A 27,453-nucleotide genomic window follows, 5' to 3' on the forward strand; every position below is an offset into this window, starting at 1 on the left:
GCAGACTGTATTAGGTTTTCCTCTAAGACGTCCTTGTATTTCCCTGCTGTTATACTTAACCCTTTGTTAAAAATTAGTCTGATTGCCAAAAAGCTCAATTTTGATCTCAACAGACCACAGAACCTTCTTCGTGGCAACCTCAGAGTATCATATGTGCTTTCTGCCAAGATATCAAGGGTGGTTTTTATCCCCTCTCTTCACCACTCTGTACCCGGGCACAGTGGTCTGCAGATTCCCAGTCCAGTCACGGACGCTGTAGTTTGTAACTCCTTCAGAGCTCTCATAGGTTTCTCGTTGACTTTGCTCACTAGTCTTCTTCCACGATCACTCAGTTTTTGTGGACGACCTGCTCTAGCACATGAACAGCTGTGCCATACTATTAACTGGATACTCAGTGAACTGGATATTTTGTCTCCATCACATTTCTCGTGCTTTTCAATCACATTTTCATGGATTTGTTTGCTTTGTCTTCACTGTGTAGGTTAGGTCACCCTACGGACGGACTGACCACAAGATGGTCCTGCCAGATAAGGTGCATGTAGACAACAATCAACTGAAACCCCAGACAGGTGATCTCTACTGAACTAATTCTGTGACAGCACCAGTGATGATTTAGGTGTGCCATATTAAAGGGGGCGAATACTTAAGTTGGCCGATTCAGACTACACAAAAAGCTGCTGTCGTCGTGTTTATGCTATCAACTATTTGGCCTTTTATATTTATAATTAATTTAGGCCACTTTGCAGATTAATCTGACATTTAAAAATCTTTGTCTAATGGTGCAATATAAATAAAGCATATTATTACTTTATTACGTCCATCAAAGTAAAAAGCCAAACTAAATTCATTATGACTTGCTCATTAACAATAACGGGTGAAAACTTTTTACAGGCACTGGACATGCAGCCTTAGACAAACTTATCTGCTCAAGGTTCTCGTCCGGCATTTTGCGTGTGTGTTTTGTTACACTCCTGCTTGCTTTTTATTCTAATTTAGAAGTTTCTGTTTCACGTATTAATCTATTTGGGGTTTAGGAACACTGAATACAAAGTAGTATGAAACATTAGATTTTTTTTTTCCCATTACTTCTTTTGTATATTTTTGAAACGTTTAGTGCATGGCAAGGGTACTTTATGAATAAAATGTACCATCATCATTAAAGACACCACATATACAGTAATTACTGTAGCAGTTATTGCCCTGGTTCAACGCTGTGCATAGCCTCCATCAGACTATTTCAGAACCTGATCATCCAGTTCACAGTCACAAGGCACCTGAAGCTAATCCGACAATGTGGACACAAAGCAGAAGTCAACTCTGGACAGGACACCAGTCTATTGCAGGGCCCACTCATTAATAAGAAGCCAGTTTTTGATTGATACATCATTTAAAGTCACCAATTAACCTAACGTGTGTGAAGTATCCACAGGGAGGCTTGGTCTACCAGCCGAGACAGGACAGCTAGAATCTGAGGCCCAAATTTTAGTTTCTGTCTGTCACTTTGATACTTTTAATAATTCAATTAAATAAATAGAAAAAAAAAATGAAACATGTATATCAGGGTACTACTTGTCCACTGTTTCTGCATAATTTAGGTTTAGCTTGCCTTTCTTAAAATGAATTCACCTGCCTCTATGCTGCTGTGTAGCACTCCAAAGATTTATCTTGAAGGGCAACTGAATGTCAAGTTTGTCTGATGTGTGCTGCGCTGACTGGCACTGCCTCTTGAGATGGGTACTGTGCTGGCCAGAATTGAATTGTATCTGTTACTTCAGCAGAAAGAATGCACAAGAATGACAAAATAAAAAATATTTAACACCACCCACCCGTAAGCAGTTGATAGGGAATTAATGAGAACATTTATGAACAAATCGGAGTTAAGAAACAACTGGCACTGAAGCTGATCAAGTGCTGGCATGCACAAGGCAGGCCAGGGGACACCTAGTAAGTGAGGCTCCTACACAAATCAACCCGATAGACTACATGCACTTGGCACCGTCTTTCCTGGGACTTGAACCCTTCCTTACCAGACAGGACACAAACAATAACTGAGAGCTAAATGAGAGTCCCGAGTATCGAGCTGCTTGACATGGGCTTCCCTTAGCTGCCGAAAACTGGAAGCGTTTGCTGTTCTCAGCAAAGACTCCTACTCAGTATCCTTTAATGCCATATCCTTCCTCTCTGGGGGAGGTGCTGTAGGGTGCCAGAGGAAGGGAAGCTGCCATGGGGACTGTCAGATTAGAGTGCCAGCATCCCCTGCACAATACAATGACTCATTTAAAACACTGTGTGCTCAGATGCTCCAATAGTTCAATGCCAATGTATCAAGTCACTTTTCTTGCGAGTTGTTTTTAGAGACTTTCAGTCAATCATAAATATTTGTGCATTTCTGATCAAGAACTGATAACCACAGGTGTTAGAAAACGATGCTGTGGTCAATCATTCACCGATCTAGATTGGCAAAATTTCACCCCAAATGAGTTGATCAGGGTTCAGTATATTAGCATCAAACAAATACCGGAAGGCAACGATTTTCAGAACCTGCTAAGCTTTATAGTAATTTTGTTGTAGTTCGCCTTCACACAATGCACTTACGGTATTTGAAGAATTGCACTTGTCATTTTTTTTTTTTGATGGAACTTCGTGGTTAACATGGAGCAGACGGTCAGACTTCAGGAGAAAGTACAAATAGGAATATTAGCTTTTACATTAACGAAAGAGGAGTAATAGACTGAGAAATGGAACTACTGGAGTGGCCCAGTGGATGGAGAGAGTCCAGCTGGAAGCTGGGAGTGAAAGAAAAGAGGGGCGAGTCTTTGGCGGGAATTAAAATAAGTTAAGAGCTTCTTGTTTTCTGCTTTAATTAAAACAGACATTCCCTGTCTAGGTATAAACGGTGAGGGAGCTTGTGTTTAGTACAGCAGCTCTCATTTTTAAATTAGAAAAAGAACAGACAAAGGAAGAATTTACCCTCACTCCTTAGTAAACATTAGGCTTGCAAATTTGTTAAACATGTAAGCCTTGTGTCTGCTTGATAAACATGAACATTTTATTAGAACCGTGTTATTTTCTTTTCTTTTGTGGTATGTATAATTACAGATAAATATTTTGCACACATACAGTTATTACAGAACTAAAGGGATTGTGTTAAAAAATACTTTAGTTGCCTCACATTTTTATGCAATCGTTTTGTTCAACCCACTGAATTAAAGCTGAAAGTCTGCACTTCAACTGCATTGGAGTTGTTTCATTTAAAATTCATCGTGGTAATGTACAGAACCAAAATTAGAAAGAAAGTTGTCTCTGTCCAAATATTTATGGATCTAACTGTATATCAGTTTAAATAAGTATGCTTTCAGGGGATTTTAATTTTGTCATTTTTAAGGTCAATGAATAATAAGCCTTCAGAATTTCATTTTGTTAAAAATGAACAGGCAACACCTTTGGTCTGCAGTTTCATTTTAAAATTATCATTAATATAGAACATAAGGCTTCTACAAAGCTGGTTAGGCAGGAGCCTAATTTATTATTATTATTTTTTTTTTAACAAGAACAAAGAAAACTGGAATCAGTAACAAATTCATCTGATTCTAATAACATAAAACCACTGATCAGCACTGGGCCTCCAAAACCGGACTGGCACACCCCTAGTATTATGCCATTTGAAAGCCTGTTGGTTACGGTCCATATCCACCTTGATAAAAAATGTCTGTGTCGCTGTCTAGTTGCTATGTCTCCAACATTCCAAAAGATGGCGCATCACAAACTAAGTAATAAAATGCCTTGCATTAGTTATGCCAACAGATGGTGCATCAGAAATAGTAACACTACTTCCGCAAATCCCATACCAAAAGGCAAATAGCAGGTTAATGCGGAGGTCTACATTGATTACTTACATTTCAACAGTCTTAGACAGCACAGCTAGTTCCAAGAACACAGAAACAGCTGACCCAGTAGAATAGGTACTTTGTTGTCCTGTTCTTCACGTTCATATGAATAAAGATGACCGATTCCTCAGCTAACATTAAGGCAAAGCCTGGTTTGTCTCTCGGAATACCCATTACCTTTAATCTTTTCAGACTCTTGCTGCATTCAAATCCTGAAACAGTAACACTTCCCATTTCATTTTTTTTGGATCAGCGTTAGCACAACGTTCACTTACTCATTGGTGGTGAGCTCATAGCACTGGTTGTAAAGATAGGAGAATTCAGCACTGGGTCCAAAGTCAAAAGATATCTCTTTCTCCAAGCTCCTAAAAAGACAGGAGAATGGAAAATTGTTAGAAGCTGTAATGGCCATTAACCTCGGCAAACTGGCCAAATTCTCACTGTCCTCAACTGTCTGTGGAAGACAAACTACCAAACTGGCGCAGCAGAGGCTGAAGCACAGAGTCATTAGCACAGAGTCATTAATCTGCAAACAGCATGCTGAGTGAGACGAATGGGTGAGCTGCTCCACACAAGAGAAAAAAAAAAAGGGTTTCATTTTTCATTGTTTCAGAGGAAAAAAGCAAAATATTTTGGAGTTGAAGGAAACTTTCTTATTCTCGCAGAGAAAACAATGATAAATTTGAGCAATGTATCACAATAAAATGTTAGGCGTGAAGTATATCCTTTGCTCAGACTCTGGGCTGGCTATGCTGTTGGTCTGGTTTTTAAATGCACACAGATTGAACCCAATGGCTGGGACCACCTAGATCCCAAAAAAAAAAAAAAAAAACCCAGGAAGGACTTCTTTACCTGAACAGCCAACAGAAGTGTTATATGATGTTAAATGGGTGAGATATTTAGAGCACATAAAAAGCACTCCCTTTCCACTTGTGCATAAATATATAAATACATAAAAAAAAGGCCTTTACCTGATTTGATCTTCAGCTTCCCGGAGCGACTTCTCAGCTTCATCAAAGGCATCACGAGCCTTCTGAGCAGCTAAAAACAACAAAACAAACAAATAAATAAATAAAGTCGGGGAGCATGCACTGGTACAGTGTGTTGCCGCACCCACTACATGACGAAACAACTCGGGATCCCAGTTTGCAACCCCCCAGGCAGACATAAAAAAAAAGATTCCAATTATAAATAAAATATGAATAAATTAAACAAAACTGAAATTCTTCAACCATTACTGCTTTTAAAAGAGGGCATGGGCTGGAGGTGAAGTAACATGGCTAGGCATTCATCACACCAATGGAGACTCAATTCAGTTTATTGAAGCTTTAGACCGTAACTCCATGCAGTTTAGCTCCTCATTTCTGATCACAAGGACACTAAAAGCACCTTTCACCACAATATTGCTTGTAAAATACTTTTCCTTTATTTAATTTATTTTTTAAAAAACACAGGTGCTCAATTTTTCTTTTTGTAAAAACTTGATTGATTTGTATGGATTGCAATAATATAATAATAAAAAAAAAAAAACAAAAACAAACAACAACACGGGTGCTACCCTGGTGATTCATGTCGCACTCTCTTTATAGACTACAACAAGAACACGATATATGATTTCCAAAAGGGGATGAAACAAACAAAGGTGCCAAGGACATTTTACACAAATAAATGGATACAAATGTTTAAAGTGAAGGCTCACTGGCACCTATCAGTACATTTTTAAAAGCTCTTTGGTTTACTGGAAAGTCTGATGGCATACAGTAGCATAACAACATTCACTTAGTCCTACTTTTATTGTGGTGTTACCTTCTTCATCAGCCAGTGCTGCTTCTTCCTCCATCGACAAACTAGGATCAACTCATAAATCATGAAACGGGTTGACAGCCTCAGAGCCAACACTACGCCAACAGTTTCTAAGGATCTACGCTGGTATCTGGAAGGTTGCCGGTTCAAAATCCTTTACTGCCAGAAGGGATTCTACTTCATTAGGCCCTTAAGCAGACCCTTAACCTAAAAACTGCTCCAAGGGTGCACTCTGACCTCCAAAGGGTCATGTAAACAGACGGCTTCCCATGGGGGAGTAATAAAGTTCATCAAACCTGGCTGGAGCCCACTTTGATACTTTCACACAAGACACAGCTACAGCCTTAGTCTGGCTATCAAAATGAAACTGGCTTTTAATGGGCACAAGAATTTCACAGGTGGAAGCTGTGTGAGGCAACAGTGATCTGGTTACACACTGGAAAACTTCAGACATAAGGAATCGTATGCCAAGATTAAATCTTCATATCAAGAATCAGGACAATTATTTTCACCATAATCTGACAGATTCTGTCCCATCATGATCTATTTTTGTATTATGTTTTTATTTGTGAGTGCAATCCCATAGTGTTGGGGAGAGAGAAAAAAAAAAAGAAAAGATGAAGCCTGGTACCAATTTTCAGGAGGATTCTGTGGTAGAATGTCTTACAGCCTGAAGTGCTGCACTATAAAACACAATGATCTGGAGTCAACCTCTCACTGTGATGACCCTGACGAAACCACTTAAATGGAGTATACTCAAATGGTTTAAGTAAAAACTGAACTTAAGCTCTGCACTGGAACTGTGCCTTGGGATCGGGTTCACTAGGCAACCTAACATAAAATATCAAAAACATTTTACTTACTAACATTTGCTCCAAAACATCTCCCAGTGGACCTAAATTGATATAATTAAACTTGAAATACAAAAGCATATAGTGTGAACCATGTAATCACATCTTTGGCAAGGTCCAATGTGAAGGATGGCACAGAGGAAGGCTTAGACGAGGCAGTCACACATTTTCCTCTTTTGCTCTCAGCATTGGCAACTTCAACTTGGGAGACACCTGCATGTAAGGAGGATATCGACTTTACCTCCACCCTACTCCTATGGCTTATAAGCTCACCAGAAGGCAGCCATGTTAAGACTGACCACAGAAGGATGCACATCAGCATCGAAACTTTTTTTTTTTTTTCGTCAATACAATCTTAGCTATTCCAACAGGTAATAAACTGGACTACCACGTGGCACCCCAAATGTCTAAAAGGGCAAAAGAAGCAAAATTGTCCATTTTTTTTTCTCTAAATATGCATGGATTAAATATACGCGCACACACACAGTGGCTTCAGAAAGTATTCAGACCCTCTTCACTTTTTTCATTTTTATGGTGCAGCTTTATACTGAAATACAAGGGTAAACCAAAAATTAAGGACAATTTGAAAAATAAGCGGTAACCGCGACAGACAGGAGCATGCAATGCATCCGTGAAGGCTTATGGGTAGTTCAAACACAAACAGTGCAGCACTCGGACGTTAGTCTAGTTGAAGCCAAGGTCAAATGAACATGGACGCTCTGCTGTGGGATTGTACCATTGCTGTTCAACGCGGCGTTGTGAGATTTCTTTGGGCAGAGGAAGTGAAACCAAATTGTCACCTCTGTGGAAATCTGAGACAACCATCACCAGACAACCGCTAATCTGGGCTATAGAGCAGAGTGGCAAAAAGGTAGCCTCTACTCTGTAAAAGATACAGCTGGAATTTGCAAGAAAACACCTAACAGACACTCTGTGAAATTATGAGAAACAAGATAATGAAACCAAGATGAAACTGTCTGGCTGCAGTTCTACAAGTCAGAGCTGGAGGAAAGTAGGCACCACTCAACAGTGAAATACGATGGTGGTAGCATCATGTTGTGGGGCTGTTTTTCCAGCAGCAGGAACTGGGAGACTAGTCATGGTTGAGGCAAAGCTGAATGGAGCAAAGTAAAGAAGCATCACTAATGAAAACCTGCTCCAGCAATGTTGTCGAGAGGCCCAGTTAGAGCCCGGACTTGAATATCTCTGGAGAAAATCGGTCAATAGCTGTCCAACCTGACAGAGATGGAGAGGACCTGCAGAGAAAAGTGGCAGAAAGTCCCCACATCCAAGTGAGTGAAGCTTGTCATGCAACGTTTCAGCCGTGGCATGGCCAAATGGGGAGGCAGCTTGATGGATGAGGTCTCCAGGACTCTAAAAATATCCAAACCTAATTATGTCATATCATCTACTGTTAAACCGTAATTCTAAAATTTTTATTATTAAGCTGTCTTAAGGAATTGTTCTGTTCTGTATATTGTATTGTATTGACCCCCTACTTTTGACACCCACTGCACGCCCAACCTACCTGGAAAGGGGTCTCTCTTTGAACTGCCTTTCCCGAGGTTTCTTCCATTTTCCCTACAAGGTTTTTATTGGGAGTTTTCCTCGTCTTCTCAGAGAGTCAAGGCTGGGGGGCTGTCAAAAGGCAGGGCCTGTTAAAGCCCATTGCGGCACTTCCTGTGTGATTTTGGGCTATACAAAAATAAACTGTATTGTATTGTCACGTCAAACCCAAGAGGATTCCAGGCTAGAATGGCTGCCAAAGGTGTCTCAAGTATGTACTGAGTCGAGGGTCTGGAACACCTGTGTCAATGGGATAGTCCAATTTTGTTTTTTTTTTTTTAATAAATTTGCAAAACTTTCAAATCTTGAATTATGCTGTCTTGTTTGTGGGAGTAAAAATAATTTAAGCAATATTAGCATAAGGTCACAATATGACAAGAATACGAAAAGAGTGAAGTAGTCTGAATACTTTCTGAATGAATTCTATATATAAATATAATTTAAAAAAGCACCAGAGAATAGCAATGTGTTGCATGGTGATGAGTACATGCAAGTAAGAATTTCACTGCACTCTGTATAGCTGACTATAATGATGCCATAAACCTGTTCTATTATTTATAGCCCTGCAGATGAGTCCCTCATTCACGTCACTTGTACCTGAATCTGTACGTGGCAAAGTGCTTACAGTTTATAAAGTATGTAACAGCAAAATACTAATGAGCCCCAGAGAGAGTGAATGTATCCACACGAACCACAAGCCACTAAATTAGTTAGTGCACGGCCATGCCAAGTTTCCAATCTGATACAAGCGAGTTTAAATGAGGAGCTTGGATAGCAGCAGAAACGAGCCTCCTATTTTAAAAATTAAAAAAGAAAAAAAAAAGGTTTCTCAAGGTAGAAAGTTGGGCAACTGAGTTCCACAGGGTAATCACATCAAGCTGGAAAACTAACAAGCAAGAACTGCATGTGGTCAGGAATGGCGAAGAGAGGAGCTTCACAAGTTTGAAAACTGATGCAGTCACCGCGCTCAAAGATGCAGCTTCACAGGCAGATGTATCTGAAGTGCTGGACTGTTAGGAACTCCGAGATAAGACATCAAAATTTCAAAGTAGGCATCACAAACCTATTAGATTTAAATGAAATGCTAATTTCTCCTTAACAAAAAAAAAACCACACGCACTCCTCCCTCTTCAAACAACAGTTAGCCCTAAGCTAGTCTCTGCGCACAAGTTATTTTTAATTCAAAGAGCAGATTATCCCTAACCTCACTTCAAAGCAGCTTTCAGTATTTATTTTTTTAAAGAGATGCTTATTTGCTCAGGACTTTCTGCAATGAACTCAATGGATGTTTCCATCCCTCGCTTTACCCACAATAGGGTGAAGATGGCGGACCCACAAGTGCCAACATGGTCCATTTACTTATTGAAAAATTTCAATGCTGATGGTGTAAAGAAACGGATGTATAGTTCAGCCCTGGGGACACACCAACGTGGCAGCAGCGTTTTGTTTCAACCAATTTCGAGCCATTTTTACATTTCAATTGATCTCAATGTTTAATGAAGCACTTCACGCATGCTGTTGCTGGTTTAACATCTGAGTGTTCATCAAGCTGTCCACACTTTGAACCATCTAGGCACAGCAGACTCACCAAGAACTCAGCAAGAAACAAACTCAGCCTTGATCCAGCTTTCCCTGTTGGAAAACAGGCTATTAAAGTTAATGATATGCTGCCTCCTTGTGCCTCAACTGGAATTTGTTTACAGAAGACAAACCAGCAATTTAACCAAACTAAGAGCGTTTTTTCCCTCTAATATTTGGATGTTTTGTTCATCTTTAGCTGTGCATGCACTGGCAATTGTGAGATGGATTTTCAAGGAGATTGTGCTTCCTCTAAAGTACAGGTACATCAAACTAACTCCAAATGACTAACCACTTAAAATCACAGTAATTGCCAAGCCTTTTTTTTCCTTCTTCATTTTTAGTTTCTACTACTGCTAGTAGCATTTTGGAGTTGGTTCAAACCTTGCACACAATGTTGCTGGGACTGGCACCAGCTCTCCAGAGCCCTGAACAAGAGCAGCAGCCTTGGACCTTTTGAGCTGCAACCCATTTGTGTCAAACTTGATTAACTCAGCCGAGTGTGCATACACTGCAGAATCTACACCAGGAGAAACCGCCACAAAGCAGGAACCAACCGCTAGACAGAGTAACAGTTCACCACAGGAATCACTCACTCGCCACCGGCCAGTTTACAGTCTTGAATTGTCTTTGTTGGGAAAGAAAATAAAACAAGACAGCACGGAGGAAAAACCCATCATGCATAGGGAGATCATCCAAAATCCCAAACAGAACGCAATCAGGAGTGGGATTTGAACACAGAATGCTGGATCAATGAAGCAGCAGATCCAACAACTGCACCGACATTGGCACACATACTGTACCTCCTAAAATCACATATGAATCAGATTACTAGGACAGCATTTTTTTTTTTACTTAATATAGCAAAAGTTAGACCTCATAACTTTGCAAGATGCTGAGAAATTAGTTCACACTTTGTTTTCAGTCAGCTAGATTACTGTAATGCACTCCTCTCAAGACCACCCAAGAAAGACATCAATCGATTGCAACCAGTGCAGAATGGAGCTGCTAGAATCTTAACTAGGAAAAGAGACTCTGAGCACATCACACCATTTCTGATGTCACTACACTGGTTACCAGTGTCATTTAGAAGGGATTTTAAAATACTACATATGGTTTACAAAGCCTTCAATAATCCACCCCATGTTATATCCCAGAATGCTCTCACCGGACACTCCAAATCGTAACCTTAGATCTTCAAATGAGGGTCTGCTTAGAATTCCAAGAGCTAAACTTAAAAGAAGTGGTGAGGCGGCCTTCAGCTGTTAGGCACCTCAAATCTGGAATAGCTGACAGATAGAAATTCATCAGGCTAATACAGTGGAGCACTTTAAACAGCTGCTAAAAACTCTTTACTTTAAGGTGGCTTTCTCATAGCTTCGCGTTAGTTTAATCCTGATATTCTGTATATGCATTTAAATTATCATTCATGGTGGCTCCGAAATCCGTATTAACCCCTGCTTTCTCTGCTGTTCTTTTTCCGGTTTTCTGTGGTGGCGATCTGCGCCCCTACAATGTGATGTCCCTCCATTGATAGACTGAAGGACAGAAGTCCACATGACCAGAATTCTCAAGTTCTTCCATGTGAAGCCTGAATACCATGAGGACCAATTGAGGTCATTGATGTTAGGTAGAATGCCTAGAGGGGGCTGGGTGGTCTCATGGCCTTGGAACCCCTGCAGATATTTTTTTTCTCCAGCTCTCTGAAGTGTTTTTTCTGTCCTCCCTGGCCATCAGACCTTACTTTTATTCTATATTAATCAGTATTTTCTAATTTTATTTTTATATAAGGACTTTTTTCTCTTTCTTCATCCTGCAAAGCACTTTGAGGTACATCATTTGCATGAAAATGTAATATAGAAATAAATATTATTGTTATAAAACAGAACAATTAAAAAGGAAAGGTAACGGAAAACTACCATAGCAGAATCACTGGATTGCCCAAGGCAGCCAATCAGTATAAACAGAGAAATCTGGAAGGGAACGGGAAGGAGTCTGACAAATGGCAGAAGGGACAGCGTCAAGTGGGTGATGTTAAATGAAGGAAGAAGAAAAAAAAAGAAAAAGAGATAATTTCCAATGAACACGGAAATCAAAGGAAAAAGCTATGGCGACAGGACATTTAAATCACCAACTTGATGTTATTGTAGACTAGACAGATAGACAGATAGATATCTGTGGGAGAGCATCGAGGTTTAGAATCTTCACCACCACCAACATGTACAGTGTCCACCTTTTACTTGATTTTTTTCCACTACTGCTGACCTAAATGGAAACTTCATCCTTTAAAATGTCAAAGTGAAAAGAAGAGCAGGTTGTTCAGAACAAGCACATCATGCATGATTTAACAGGACAAACTGATCACTTTGTAAATTCAGGATTCTCTCTTTTGCATCCATCACTTATTAAAGTGGTGCTTTGAAACCACTGGTATGATTTACAAGGAGCCACTGGATGGTCTGTAAAATCTGTTGTCTTCTAGAGAAAGCCCCAACCTTAAAGCACTTTACAAAGATAGGCAGGCAGGCAAGTCAGTGTGTTTAATAATCAGCTTCCCTGTGAGAAGAAGTCAAAGTATCGCACACCGGATTACTTTTCATTTTAAATAGTGCCTTTCAGGCCAAACAGCTCACCCTCTCAATGTGTGTGTGTGTGTATATATATATATATATATATATATATATATATATATATATATATATATATATATATATATATATATAATATAGCTGAATTTGTGCAATAGCATACATAATACTGTAGTTACTGTTGCTACTTCATGAATCTAGCATTCTGTATTTGAAACCCTCAGTTCAATGCTGTCTAGATGGAGTCTGCACCATGTTTGAGTGAGATTTTGTCAAAGATCCCAAAGACATGCATATTATGTTAACTGGAGATTCAACAGTGGCCATTTTTAAGCTTATGCTGGAGAGGGGTCCCATTCAGGATTTGTCCCTGCCATGAAGCAGAACCTGTCAAAAGTGGCTCAGACACCTCCATGACCCTGAAATTGAAGTTAACTGGTTTGAAAATTCAGAGGGTGACTTTTCTGCGAGCAGCATTTTGTATTATTATTATAACAGCCAGCTAACAGGTCCACTTCTGATTTCTTTTAAACAGTCAAACATTTTAATACTGCGTGAATCCCTTTTCTAAATATGACCTTAGATAATTAGCACTTTCTAAAAGCTGTTAAACTACCATTCACTGCAATTAACTAATACATTCATATGAATATTAATAATAGCAATACTACAAATTGTTCAGTATACAGTACATCTTACAATGCAAAGTCCATCAGCCCAGTGAAATTAACTTCAGTCTGAAGTCGTCAAAAATGCAAGAATTGCTCAAAATTTAAGCAAACTTGTTGAAATGCATTGAAGTCTGCGGCTTAGGAGAAACTGAACTAGTTTTGAGTGGATTATAATGGTGCCATGGTCTTTCAACTGTCCATGAGGTTTAGAGAACCTATTAGGCCGATCACTGTGGCAAAAAATGTGACCTGAATTGTGAGGTAGCAGTGCTAACCATTGTGCCACAGCGTCTTCCGGAGATAAAACTCGTAGTCCAAATCCACAATACCCTAGAGGTCTTTTATTTCTTACTATATCACTAGGACTAACACCCACTAAGCCTATAATGCAAGGGATCGGTATTATATACACGAGGAGAGCCGTTGAGCATCGCTACATTGTGAGGTGCGTAACACCCCTTATCCAGAAGTGAAGACTCAACGTACAATGAATCTATGCAGAACAATATAGTATTGTTATAATATTCCCATTACGATCAGCTAATGTACCTCTCAAGTGAAAATTCTGCAAGCTTGTTCATTTAAATGAAAAAACAAAAAAAAAATCCATCTCGATTACTAATCGATCAGTGACAACATGCATGCGTGTATATACTGTAAATTAATCATTAATAAGTAAAGTAGATCAGGCAGAACCGTTAAGTTGTGCATGAATGTTCTGGGCATGTGAGATGCAAATCAGGCATGCAGTACAGATTGGGGAGTGACATCCCTATCCAACATGGCTGCTACAGTTCTATGATGTACCGCTGGCTGGTCTCACAAAGCATCATGGAGCCCAGGGGGTGGGGAGAGTTTTTCTAAGCCAGCCGCTCAGTGAATTTTCAGAGCTAAATTCGGTGAACAAGGCCACCAGGCAAACACAGCAAATCTGCTGTGAAAACCACTTTTCCAAATTCTACCAATCACCAGTACTAAAAAAAAACTAATGAACCTTTTATAACAGGCTCCTCTAATGGTGTTCACGAATTAGTAACACAATATTTCAGGTGCTGGGGATGTTGAGTAATAGGACACCTTTCAGAAGAAGCACCATCTAAAAACAAATGGCAATTCAGAGCTAAATGAATCAATGAGTACTCTATTCAGTGATACCTCGCTATATCGCACTTCGACTTTCGTGGCTTCACTCCATCGCGGATTTTAAATGTAAGCATATCTAAATATATATCACAGATTTTTCGCTGGTTTCGCGGATCTCTGCGGACAATGGGTCTTTTAATTTATGGCACATGCTTCCTCAGTTTGTTTGCCCAGTTGATTTCATACAAGGGACGCTATTGGCGGATGGCTGAGAAGCTACCCAATCAGAGCACGTATTACGTATTAAATAAAACTCCTCAGTGATATACGATATGCTTCCCGCGCAGAAGCCCAACAGCCCTATTGATTTCTGATCCATATATTTAATCTCTCTCTCTCTCTCTCACGTCATGGAGCACAGTTTAAACAGTGTGGGAGAGTTTCTAAGGGCTTAAAATATATAAAAATAACCATACAAACCTATGGTTTCTACTTTGCAGATTTTCACCTATCGCGGGGGGTTCTGGAACGCAACCCTCACGATTGAGGAGGGATTACTGTAAAGGTGCCTTTTACAGAGATACCTGAAATGGTGTTATTAAGCATGCATCGTGAGGAAGTTTACCTGAACAATTGCGCGCAGTATGTGGTACCGTTCACAAAAGGCAGGGTCTATAAACAACTGACAAATGAATGCAAACAGATTAACTTACATTTTATATGGTGCATTATAAAACACCTTGCAAGTCCTCTTTTTTTACAAGCTCTTTATTTAAACTGCACTTCAAGGGCGATTAAACTAACAGTACGGTGCAGTATAAGGATTCTTTCACAATAAGCACTAAAGCAGGTTTTAATTAAACTCTAACTAACAAGCCAGTAAGTCATATACTGCCATTTAAACCATTATAACTCAAAAGCTGTCTGTAAGCTTATGAAAATTGCATTTCAAGAGGGTTTAATTGAATAATTCTGTTTCTTGTGTAGTGTATAGAACCTTTCACATTTTAAACACTTTACAAGGACTTCAAAGGAAAGGGCAATATTGTCTCAGTCTATAACCACAATTCAGCGGAGTGGTGGCTCCGATGCCAAGGATCTACTCTGGTATCCCGAAGGTTGCCGGTTTGAAACCCCGTATTTGCCGAAAGAGATCCTACTCTGCTGGGCCCTTGAGCAAGACCCTTACCCTGCAATTGTTCCAGGGGCGCTGTACAATGGATGACCCTGCGCTATGACCCCACGGTATATGCGAAAACTAACGAATTCCTAATACAAGAAAAAGAAAAAAAAAAAAAACACACCAGTATCATGAAACCCTCGGGTTTAGTTAGCAGGAAGGGCAGTTTAAATGGGCTGGGGCTGTGATCAGGACGGAGAAGGCCCCCAACAAACAACTGCTGTCGGCCTCAACCAAACAACCCCCTTAAAGCAGCCCACCTACGTCACAGCCCCAGGAGAGCACAACACAAATTAAAAGGCGGCAGCAGCAGCAGCATCTTTTTACTTCTCACTTCCCCCTTCCTTTTTTTTTTTTATTATCATCAGCTTCCACATGCATCAGGAAAAAGGTCACCTTTTGTTGTGCTGTGAGAGGCGCCAACGTAATTTAACTAAAAGTTCCAGATAACAGCAACTGCCAGTCAGAGCCCTGATAAAAATCAGTCATTTCACATGCAACATACGGGGGTGTCAATCAAACGCAAGCTGCTCTTTGCTTATCAGGACTGCAGAGGGAGTTCTTCTCCCATTGTAACCTAGTAACGTCAATCTCACAACTTATTATGGTCTCCACACAATTTTACAGCAGAACATCACTGCTGGATGTAAATAGAAAATAAATAAAAATTGAACACCCCTCCTCCTCATCTTCATTTAGAACAGATGCCAGCTGTTAATTAGTAAATTGAGGATTAAAGATAAACACATCTGGCAAACGGTCATAACAGGTTCTTCCGTTTCCATGAAGGAAAAGGGATGGAATCTTCCAGATTGCTGCGACTCCTTATATAAAAGGCGCACAGGCTGTAAAGGATTGTCACAGGAGAACGACCTTCTGATCAGGCACTCTTCCCACAAGGCAACAAGCAGCAGCAAAAATAAGAAAAACAGTTTCATCTACATATGGCCCTGCAGCATTCTCATACAGGAAAAGGATACAAAACCGAGTCAGGGTCTGTAGGATACAAATGGGCAAGTTGAGAACCTCAGGATGTGCACAAGGGGGTTAATGGAGATGAGACAGACCTCTCTGCAGACCAGAGAAGAAGAAACTGGCTGTTCTGGAGGTCACAAAGGACTCAGTGGACTAAACTGGGTAGTCAGTAGCCTTCTACATTTAAGTTGCAAAGGTGTGGATCAACCACCATGTGCAAGTGGCCAAGCAAGGTTTTGAAGTCAGTGCCTCCTTTATAGGACACATGGGATTGGTTGTTCGTGTCTAATGTGGAGTATTAAAAGCAGTCTCTTAAGTTTCGTAAATGGCCGAAGTGACATCAACAGACTATGAATGGAGGCTACTGTATGAAGAACAAAACAGCCATCTCGGGAACATACAGAAGGTCCAACTGTGTTCACTGTGTTTGAATGGGGCGATATGTTTAAGGAATGTAATTGGGTGAAGCAACCATCCGAGAATTACATGGGGGACAAAACTGCCCTTTGACAGTCCACGCTGAGGGTCATAGAGATAAAGATTAGAAAAACGGAAATGTTTATCATACAGTGCACAACACGGGTCAGTGTCCAAACTCGGGCTCGAACAGAGACCTTACTTAGAGGAGTGCAAAGGACATGGCAACCTAAAGGATACACTGCGATTTAAAACGTATGAAAATGAGTACATGAAATACACCCTTCGATCATGAAGCACATTTAGCAACAAGGCAGGAATACAAATACATGGCCTCCCTTAAAGAAGCAGTGACAGCGACACGGAACAACAGATTGAAATGGAATTTAGACTGAAGGCTAACAACAGGATCAGGCCGTCATACAACAGGTGAAGGAGGAAAGCTGGATTATGAATGGGGAGTTACGTCTGGGGTGGGGGAGTGATAAAGAAACCATCTCAGAAAAAAATCACTCCAAGGGGGCCAAGAGTCTGAATAAAGTTTTTGAACGGATGTTTGTTATCCTCAAAAATTGATCAACAACCTGAATGCAGTTTGGTTAGGACAAGGTCTCTCATTTGGAGACCGAGCACTTGAAGAGCACACGCAGCATGACATCAGTGGCCACATGGGGTTTTTCGACAGGATGCTGTATCTGATAAACAGAACACAAAGTTAAAGAGATATCCAGAAAGAGGCATATTAAGTGTGGAGACTGCCAAGTGCAAGGCATCACCTTCAGGGCAGATTAACACAGAGAGATGAAAATATCATTGAGGACATCATCAGCTGCTAGCAAGACAAATAAAGGTGGCGATTTCTTTATCTCTGGAACCTCTTTGTCTTCTCAGAAATATTAGTAGCAAATACAAATAAAGGCCAGTTAACATTTACAATGCAAAAACGAAACAACTTGGAATGAAAAATATATACATGACAGATCTGATGTGTGGGCTTTGGGTGAGAAACATGACACTTTTTTTTATTTTAAATCCAGATATCCAACGGGGGTGCAAAGCTACAGTATAGACCTTAATTAACATTAATATTTTCCCTTTAATGACTGGCACACAGTCGGAGGGGACCGTCTGGCTTCCTCACAAATTGTACAGGCATATGGGTGGTAAGGTTGGAGGGGGATAACACATTCCCATTTCAGACGACCCTGGATACAAACATCTGTTACCAAGGCAGAAAGATGAGGAGGAGGAGGAGGAAAGAAAGGAGTCAGCAAGGACAAGAAAGGAAATATTTTAGTTTGGGTGGGAGGTGAGAGGAATCAGAGCTTTCATACAATACAATTTATTTTTTGTAGAGCCCAAAATCACACAAGTGCCGCCGCAATGGGCTGTAACAGGACCTGCCTCTTGACAGCCCCCCAGCCTTGACTCTGAAAAAACTCCCAAAAAACCCCTTGTAGGGAAAAAACGGAAGAAAGACCGTTCAAAGAGAGACCCTTTCAAGGTAGGTTGGGCGTGTAGTGGGTGCTAAAAAGAAGGGGGTCAATACAATACACAGAATGATATTAAGGTGTAGAAGAAAAAATACTGTCGGAAATCAAGGTATGAAAGACAGGCAAGCAAAGAAGTGCTTTACTTCTCTTTTGTAAGCCCCGAATGTCAGATATACTGATGAACATCAACTCGGTTTAAGTCATGGCAGACCTCAGTTGCTGCTATAGAAGTTCATCAGTCTGCGTTTAATTTTGTAATTAACAAAAACACCTGAAAGCAACACACATTTTTTTGAATAACTTGCAATGGTATAGCACTGTGTGGTGAGCACCAGGGGGAATTAAACCTCTGCCACCCGCCCAGCTTCATGGCCACTAAACCAATTTAACTCAAGAACTGCTGGGCTGTTTGTTTGCTGTGCTTTACCTACTACAATGTCCATATACAGTACCTCACACTTCTGCATTTGGACGAGTCAAAAAATTAATACATTTATTAAACAGTAATACAGAGCAGGCACACATCATTTCTCTTTTGAAAACGAGAAAATAATTGGGAAATAGGGACCAATTTATTTTTTTGAAGAGGCCAGTGCTAGGGACAGGGAGAGGGACAAACAGAAATTTAAAATACATATTTACCTTGAGGGGAGGATTCCTTAACTAAGCTATCAACTGTTGTCAGGCTTTAAGTACTCCTTAAATAAATGTGAATCTTCTGCTTTCAAGATGGCACTATCAAGGTTCTAGTATCACAGGCATCCTTTCAGTACCATGGCACCTTTGTATAAATAACCATTTATGGTTACTAAATGTGGTTCTTGTTTTGGGCGTATTTATGCCAAGCTCACAGGAAAAGAATTTTTTGCTTCTTCAGGATAACTGTATGGTGTCTTAGTATTATTTTAATGTAAGCATGCAGTATTTTTTTTAATGTCTAATACACTCTAGTGCAACAGTAATTAATTCTTGTGCCATAATAAAATTTAATCTTACCTAAACATTAGTTACTTCTGGTTTAACAGGGATAGATTCATCATAAAAATATTTCAGAAGACTGACACTACTGATTGAACGATTTCTTTATAATCCTGCCAACTATAGCCCCCACCCCACCATAGCATAAAATACTCTGTTCAATTACAAGAGGTCGCAGTTCACAATGCATAAAAAGGGTATAATTGTGTTTATCCAAGCATGAAATGGCTTTGGGAGAAAAGGGACAAGGACATAAGCAAACATCAGAGCCACAACACAACATCCATCATGAACGTGAAGGACTAGTGTATGAGCACCACCTGCTGGAGAAAACGCATTCAAGATTTGAAATATTCTGACAGAACACGCGTTTCTCTTACAGTAAGAGGAGTGCATGGTTTATTTAATATATACGGTTTCTCTATTGACCGAGAGCATTGCTTTACACACTCACTGAAATGCACTAGGGAACGTATTTCCAAGGCAACAACTAAAGACAGGCAATTTGGTACAAACTGCTGAACAAGCAGATTCAGTGAGGAGTCTGTCATATTTATTTAAAAAGAGGGGGCTGCCTCTTCCTTGCTGGCTACTGAGAATGGGAAGGGAATGGCTGCTTATGGTCGAACAGCTTTCTTTTCTGAAAAGAGGAATTAAACAAAAAACAACACCAACAACAACACACAGCTTCCTTGGATTGTCAGTTTTTGGTTATTTTCTTCTAGTCCTGATTTCAACTTGTATGATTAATGCTTTCTAATATTTAACATATGCAATTTCTGATGTTAAATATTTCACAGCTATGATTTTTTTTTTTTTTTATTATTTACTGGCTTGGACACAGTTATTTGTATTATAACCCTTTGACACATGTAACATTAAATTAAAAATGGCATCATGGGTCTAATCAAGATAAATTCATACCACCTATATGCTTTCTGAATGTGCTAAAATAAAAAGCAAAACATTAATGCACATCTGAGATACATCAAAGTTTTACAATTTTGATACCTTTTATAAAAAACAAAACGCACATTTGGCAACTCATTTACATCTCTCCTGAAGAAGGGGCCCGAGTTGCCTCGAAAGCTTGCATATTGTAATCTTTTTAGTTAGCCAATAAAAGGTGTCATTTTGCTTGGCTTTTCACTACATTTATAATGGCTAACACGGTACAACTCCCTCGTACTACTCACATATTCCTGAATGCGAAGTGAGCTGGAAATTCTAAACTGGCCCTATGCGAGTCTGTCCATTAGTGCTTTCAAGCACTGGTACTCTTCCATTCAGGCCATTGGAGTAGTCCTCCATCCCTCTACAAGTCTGAACTGAATTAGGAAGGGTTTGAGAATGTTAGAGATGGTGTTACTTCTTTGATACTAGAACACTATTCTTTAAAAAAAAAAAACAAAGGAAAAAGCAGTGTAGATATGAAATAGAGTACTCAGAGGCCCCTCCATTAGTTTCTCTTGTAATTTTTAATTATCAGACGCTGGTAAAGTAACCACTTGCTTATACTGCTGACCTATTTATTTTGTCATCTTTAATGAAACACTACCACTCATTTGTGTTATTTTACTCTACGTTTAGTTCCTTTATTTTAAATAGACTAGGGGGCTTTGCCCCCTGCTCGCTTTGCTAGCCAACTCCCGGGCAGGTGCTACGCGCTAGACTCTTTGCGGTTCTGCCACTCCTGTATAGGAATGCGGATGTAGAATTTAAACAGATTGTTATTTTCATGGGAATTGTTACATATGCAAAATACAACTATTTTACATTACAGCAAGTAATTAACCATATTAAAAAATAGTAAAACGTGATAATTTGAAAGTAAACTATGTTTCATGTTGCATGACAGTTATTCATTGCATAATACAATTTTGTTCTGTTTGGCTTTGAAATGTACACGCAAATACTTTTTAAACTTACACTTTTACTGTAAAACTTCAGTAAAAACAATTGTTTGAATTAAATGCTCGTCAATATCACACTGAATTTTGATCCTGTGTTTGGACTTTCATCATGACAAGGCAACGTATAACTGCCCGTGACTGAATTTTGTTTCTTTCTCTTTATTAAATAAAACAACTTTTTCGAATGCTTGGCTCTGTGATTTGTTAATTGTCTTTGCAAAAGCTATTTGCAACAAGAAACTTAATGTTTTAATACAAATGGCATATCAAGATCTCCTTTGGTGTCTAATGTTATCCATGGGAGATGTACTACATTACATTTCTTGGATACATCCTTCTTTCTACAGTAATACGTGTGGTGGAAGACCAGACGTTGATACTGTAAGTTGATGTTTTCATCTTCCGCACCATCACCACCAACTGTTTCAGCAGAGTCTATTGATACGCATTTAACCAACTTGCTGTGTAACCGATTGACACTTTTGTCGTTAATTTGTATGACTTCATCGTTTCTCAGTGCTAGGATTGCCCATATACAGTAATCCCTCCTCGATCGCGGGGGTTGCGCTCCAGACCCCCCCACGATAGGTGAAAATCCACGAAGTAGAAACCATATGTTTGTATGGTTATTTTTATATATTTTAAGCCCTTATAAACTCTCCCACACTGTTTATAAATATTCCCATATCCCCATATTTACCAAAACATCTGTCAGATCAAATATTAAGTTAATCCCAGAAATCATTCAAAATTAACAAAGAGTAAATCAAAGTATTTATCTAATTACACTTACTTAGCTCCAGTCTACATACACACACTCCTGCCCTTAAACATGGCCAATATACAGCTTTCAGTTCAACTTGTATGTCTTTGAGGATGTGAAAGTAAGACTGAAACACTAGGAGTGAAATCCATGCAAACAAACACTGGCAGAAAATACAAAGTGGGTAATAAGAAAGTGCTGGTTTCACACCCACGATGCCAGGTTCATAAAAATGCAATGGTAACCACTGCGCGCACTGAAAATGATGCTACAAAGAACCCAGGGGCAATATACCAGTCTCGAGATGTACAAATTCAAACACTGACATCTATGCATTTTCTTACTGTGATAATGCAGAAGGCTAAGGTACAATATTTTTTGAATTTGTAGTTTCAACACAAGAAAACATCTGAAAGCATGCATGTGGACAATGGATCTACACCACGTGCTATTAAAACAAACAAACAAAAAAAACTGCTTCTTAAGTATGAAATGACTTTTTCTAAATGTTAATCAGCATGATACTCAATATAGCGTGCTAAACATAATGCAACACTGCATTTTAATGTATGAAGGTTTCACGTATCCCACTTTTTCAGATGAGGATAACTGCAAAGCTTGAGGACGCGGTTCCTTCAACAATGGATGTATGAATAAGCGTAGTTTACTTGGAAAATTTTACAAAGTGGACGCCAAAAATTCAAACTCAAAAGCTATAAAAATACTGCTGGGCACAAAAACAACAACATAAAGCCCAAACATACTATGACAATGCAAGGACGTTGGCCCACTGGGGCCTTTTCAACTTCCCATCCGAAAAAGCTAATCAAGGCTAGAGCTGAATTCAGGAAAGGGAAAAAGTTACCCTTGTCTTAAATAAAAATGGGTTGAAATAATGAACCGATTTTAATGAAATGAGCGCTGCATACAGAAACAACTTGATGCAAGTGTTTCGGAAACATCTCCACACTACACCGGACGTTTCCAAGATCAGCTACAGCACTCCGAGATCATGAGTTTTGTTTTTTAAATCTGTGTAGCCCAAAAGTAACGGACAAAATGATTGGTAGTTGAATACTGAAACCTTTGCACACAGTTATAAAGTGTGCACACATTTCAATGCATAAAATGCTTACGTACTGAATACCTTAATGCTCACATGTTTAATGCTTTTAGCGTCACCCTGATTCAAGCTCCCAGCATAGCAGCTACTTTTCTATCAAAAAAATTAAGTGTGAATTAAGCTGGCCAAACAAATCTGCTCATCTTTATTGATACTGTCTAATTTCTAACTTTTCTGTTTACTGTACATTGAAGTACAACTCGTGATTTTAAGGAACTAAGATTGCCAACACTGAAAATGCCAATCAGGTTTGATTCTTTTAAAAAGGTAATTTTTTATTTTTTTGTTTTTTTTAAAATAAGAATTATGAATTTCACCCTTACCATCAATAAGTGCTTGGGTTTCTTCATCATATGGAGGCATCCTCTCTTCATCTTCTGTCTTTTGGCTGGGAAGCCCGACAGGAGGTGCCTGTAGACGACAGGATTGCAGGAGGAGTTAAATGCAATCTCAGTAAAGCACCTGCGAAATAAGGTAACCACAACAGAAGTGTACGGATTTTCAGGAAAATTTCAGGAAAGATAAAAGTGTTACTCCTTGTCTCGGAGCACTGCAGCACTTACAACATGGCAAGAACAATGTGGGCTAAGGTGTGCGTTTTACTTTAAGTGCTCTCCCATAATCCAAAAAAAAAAAAAATTCCCTTACCTTCGTCCCAACTAAAAACTACTACAAAGATGACATGCAAGGTTTACAAGACAATGTGCTGAAACACCAGACATTGTAATTTCCTTTTTCTAAATAACATTGACACCCTCTTCACCTTATCATATTCAGGGTCATCTTCATCATCGACATCATCTTCACCATCGTCATCTTCATCCTCATCTTCTTCTGGGACAGAATCGCTTGGAGGCTCCTTGGCATCCTCTTCTGGAGTCTCTGACAACATAGGTGCCTCAGGCTGTGCCTCAGACTGAACAAAAAAAAATATAGTTTGGGAATTGAAAAGTGAACAAGCTTGCGTGAAAAATGTAAAGCATGGTGCCATCTGGTTGATGTTACCTATGGTTGTATGGATAATAAATACTTGTAATTGTACACTGGAGGCAAAAATCACTTGCTCCAGCAGCAATACAAAACATACACTGTAAATACTTCAGTACAAAATGCAACACATACATGTAGATACACCACAAACCATACATATTTGTGATTACACAAACTTAGGGAAGGATCAAAGGTTACATGGGGATAGCAAGCGACATTACAGTAAAAGCACACATTTACCTACCTCCGGTTTGTATTTTTCTTTTATGTTCTTCCACACCTCCTCCTCAAATGCAGTCATGTCAGTCTGAGTGGCTCCTCCCATTAGTGTCTGGAATCAGAGCAGCAGACGGCCATTTAAATAATATACATACAAAATCAAAATGAAGGTTAGATGAACAGAGAGACACTAAAAACAAAACAGCTTGCATGCATGTTCATTGATGGGTTTCTTCCAACTAGATTGTACCTACCTGTGCCTCCTCTTCAGTTAAGGAGCCATCGGCATCTGGGTCAAGCTCGCCATGTGTCTGCAGCTCCAACACAGAGATGCTATTTGAAAAACATGAAGTATGAGATACCTCCGTTGCCAAGTACTTTAAAAATCAGTTACAAATCTCCAGTTCCTTTTCTATGAAGCCTTACTGCTCGCCGACAGGGTTATTTTCTAGCAAACTCTACAAGACTGCTAGTCAAAAAAGAATGACTACATCTCCCTTTACCCTACCATGCATTCCTGAAACTGAAAATAAGGAATGTGATTAAGCGATACTTAATGCCAGGAAAGTACTAGTAATGCCCCAAACAACAGGGTTCAGTGGAGTTGATTTTTTTCCCCACATCTTAAAAAAAAAAAAAAAAATGAAGCAGAAAGCCACAGTAAATATGATGCCTAAACTTTAATCACCAAACTAGAAAAAAGTATTTCAGAATGCTACATAAACCATGCAGCTGTGCAGGCAAGAAAACAATTTGAAATGGATGCACAAATTCAGAGGCATTTAATTATTTGTAAGATAAAACAGACCTTCCTTTAATGCAATGCATATTTAATATGCCTTAATGCTAGCGAGAGATTTCCATTGCACATGAAACGTTAAAAACTCAACACACAAATAGCTAACTAGTATAAATGTTACAACTGGACTATACTACAGAAAGTTGTCCTAATGTTTTAAAAAATTTCTATACAAAGTAAATAATTAAATACACACTAAATACAATTCAGTGCTGCATTTTACTCATAATTTAATAATCCAATGTATATTATGCAGATCAAATTTCACAAAATTCCAGTGATGTGTAACATTGTGGTTATCTACCTTATGGGTTTGGAAACCATAGCAATAGCAGCTACCTACAATATAAATTGGATTTTTAAAAAAAAGTTTTATAGTAGCATAAACAGAAATAATGTCCCCAGGCACTGCCACAATGCAGGATAACTGGCATCTGCTTAAGCTGGACTTTGAGATATACCTGTTGGAATGGACGGCAGCTCAGAGTTAAAGATTTGCCTGTCTACAAAATGTAAATTTGAGGGACAAATCCTCTGCTGCATATAATATACACCACCTAAACACTAATTGGGAAAGAAAACTGTATTAAAACACATCAGTAATGGAGGTGGACTTGTCAAAAATACAGACAAAACGTAATCAGGAATAGACAAAGATAGAGAAAAAAAGAAAGTGAAATCCACTGGTCTTAAATTTTAGTATTTAACTACTGTAGGCAGACTAATGAATCATGAAATGATTCACCATACAATAAATGAATGGAACATCTTGGTAATGAGTGTAATACAAAGAAAATTAATTATATTTGAGCTGTTACAACAGAGAGAGAGGAAATTAATTTTAAACAAATACCAACACTTTAGGGTGCACTAAACTCCAACTGTAATTAGCCAGTGAAACAAACTAGAATACACTTACATTCCATCACCATCATCATCAATCTCTCTGAAAGATTCTGCCATCCTCCTCCTATCCTTTTCCTTCTGAATAATTGCCTTTTGTTCTGTAGAAAAGCAACCATTCATAAAAAGTACATATAAATAAATATTTAATAATAATAATAAATATAAAAATGCACCACCATGAGGTTTTAGTGTGGAGACATAATAGGAAGAAAGCCTAAGAGCAATGGGGTAAATACTGCAGGGCCTCAATATTAAACCACCCTCTGACCACACATTTGTTCATGTCAGACCCTGACAGAACATAATAAATATGGTCCACAAATAAAATATGTTTTGTCTGATCAAATTACTAGATGCTTACATAAATGAAAAGAACACAATGTGCATTTATTAATTGCTTGTTTTGCACCTCCACCACACACCAGTACACAGGCAAAGTCAACAAGCTTGCTTAGAGTGGAGGTGGAACAGTTTAACACAACTGCAGGTCTGCCGACTTGATAAGGTTTGATCCGAGCCAAAGAGTGTAAATGCACTAATGTGGTCAACAAATGGCTCCTTTAACTTCAGACATGTTGAGGGAACCCATTTTAACTAGCAGGCCCAAAAAAAACAAACCAATTTCTGTGAGTAAAACTCTCAGCCAGATAACTATAAGAATCTTCACCAAGCAGCTCTGAAAATGTCTGCTTTGTTTGGGTCTCCATACCTCTGTGAGCCTGACATGAATGTCATGAAATCAAAGTTCAGAACAAGACTGACAGACGAACATTTAAATGACTCCAGAAGAGTGAACCTAAGTGGCGCCACTCCACCATACACCTCTCGTTGAGTCACACATGCAACTGGACATGTGAATAAAGTGAAACAGTGATATGGAACAAAATGACAAATGAGTAAGTCATATCTGTGTATTTGGAATTATGCTGTTTTGTTTTGTATGCATTCATGTTTTAATTCAAAAAAGTGTAAGATACACTGCTGCCTCGCAGTTAGGAGACCCAGGTTCGGCTCCAGCTGACCCCCCCGTGACCCTGTAGTTAGGATATAGCAAGTTGGATAATGGATGGAAGATACACTAGAAAATGCATACAGACATACAAAATGCACTTGCAGGTGAACTCAATATTTTGTTGTGATGTTTTAATGTAAAATGTGCGTTGTGGACACCAACATTTTGTAAATGTTCTGGCAAAACAAGCTTATTCAATTTGTGTGGGTTGAAATAAGCTATGAGAACATCATGAGTAGCTCTCGGCCATTTTCGTTTTGTAAAAAATAGCTCTCAGGGTAGAAACGGTTGGAGATCCCTGAACTAGACATTCAGTTAGACTTGGAAAGAGATGGCTGGTTAGTAGAGGAAAACTAGCAAGCACAGGAAAATTCAATGACTTCAGATTCACGTCTCTGTAGTACCAACCTTGAAGAGTTTATTAAAGCTTGGCCCTGGTGTATCCACATGCTTGCTAATTCAAAGAAAACAGATAACCAGATTGACCACTGTTCTCTTTTCGGTTATTAGAAGTAAGGAAAGTGGCGACATGTAGTACAAGGCTGCAAGCTGTGAAGGTGGGCCTCTTGGAGCAACTGCTTTGTTTGTGTTTTGCCCATCTCTCAGATGTGTCATGTATGGCAGGCCTACTTTATAGCACGGTAGTAGCATTAGTCGG

At 39.2% G+C, this 27,453-nt stretch overlaps 1 protein-coding gene across 2 annotated transcripts in view; it reads right to left on the reverse strand.

Moving 5' to 3' along the window:
* prkcsh (protein kinase C substrate 80K-H) overlaps positions 1 to 27,453 on the reverse strand; it is a 66,724-nt gene that overhangs the window by 22,192 nt on the left and 17,079 nt on the right. For both annotated transcript variants that reach the window (XM_039772666.1, XM_039772667.1), the window contains exons 8-14: positions 25,797 to 25,881; positions 24,333 to 24,411; positions 24,104 to 24,190; positions 23,633 to 23,785; positions 23,193 to 23,280; positions 4,859 to 4,928; positions 4,163 to 4,252 (exon numbers count right to left, since the gene is read on the reverse strand). In XM_039772666.1, the coding sequence (XP_039628600.1) occupies positions 4,163 to 4,252; positions 4,859 to 4,928; positions 23,193 to 23,280; positions 23,633 to 23,785; positions 24,104 to 24,190; positions 24,333 to 24,411; positions 25,797 to 25,881 (652 nt within the window). The remainder of the gene's footprint in view (positions 1 to 4,162; positions 4,253 to 4,858; positions 4,929 to 23,192; positions 23,281 to 23,632; positions 23,786 to 24,103; positions 24,191 to 24,332; positions 24,412 to 25,796; positions 25,882 to 27,453) is intronic.

Source organism: Polypterus senegalus, chromosome 12 (assembly GCF_016835505.1).
Source record: "Polypterus senegalus isolate Bchr_013 chromosome 12, ASM1683550v1, whole genome shotgun sequence".
Lineage (NCBI taxonomy): Eukaryota > Metazoa > Chordata > Cladistia > Polypteriformes > Polypteridae > Polypterus > Polypterus senegalus.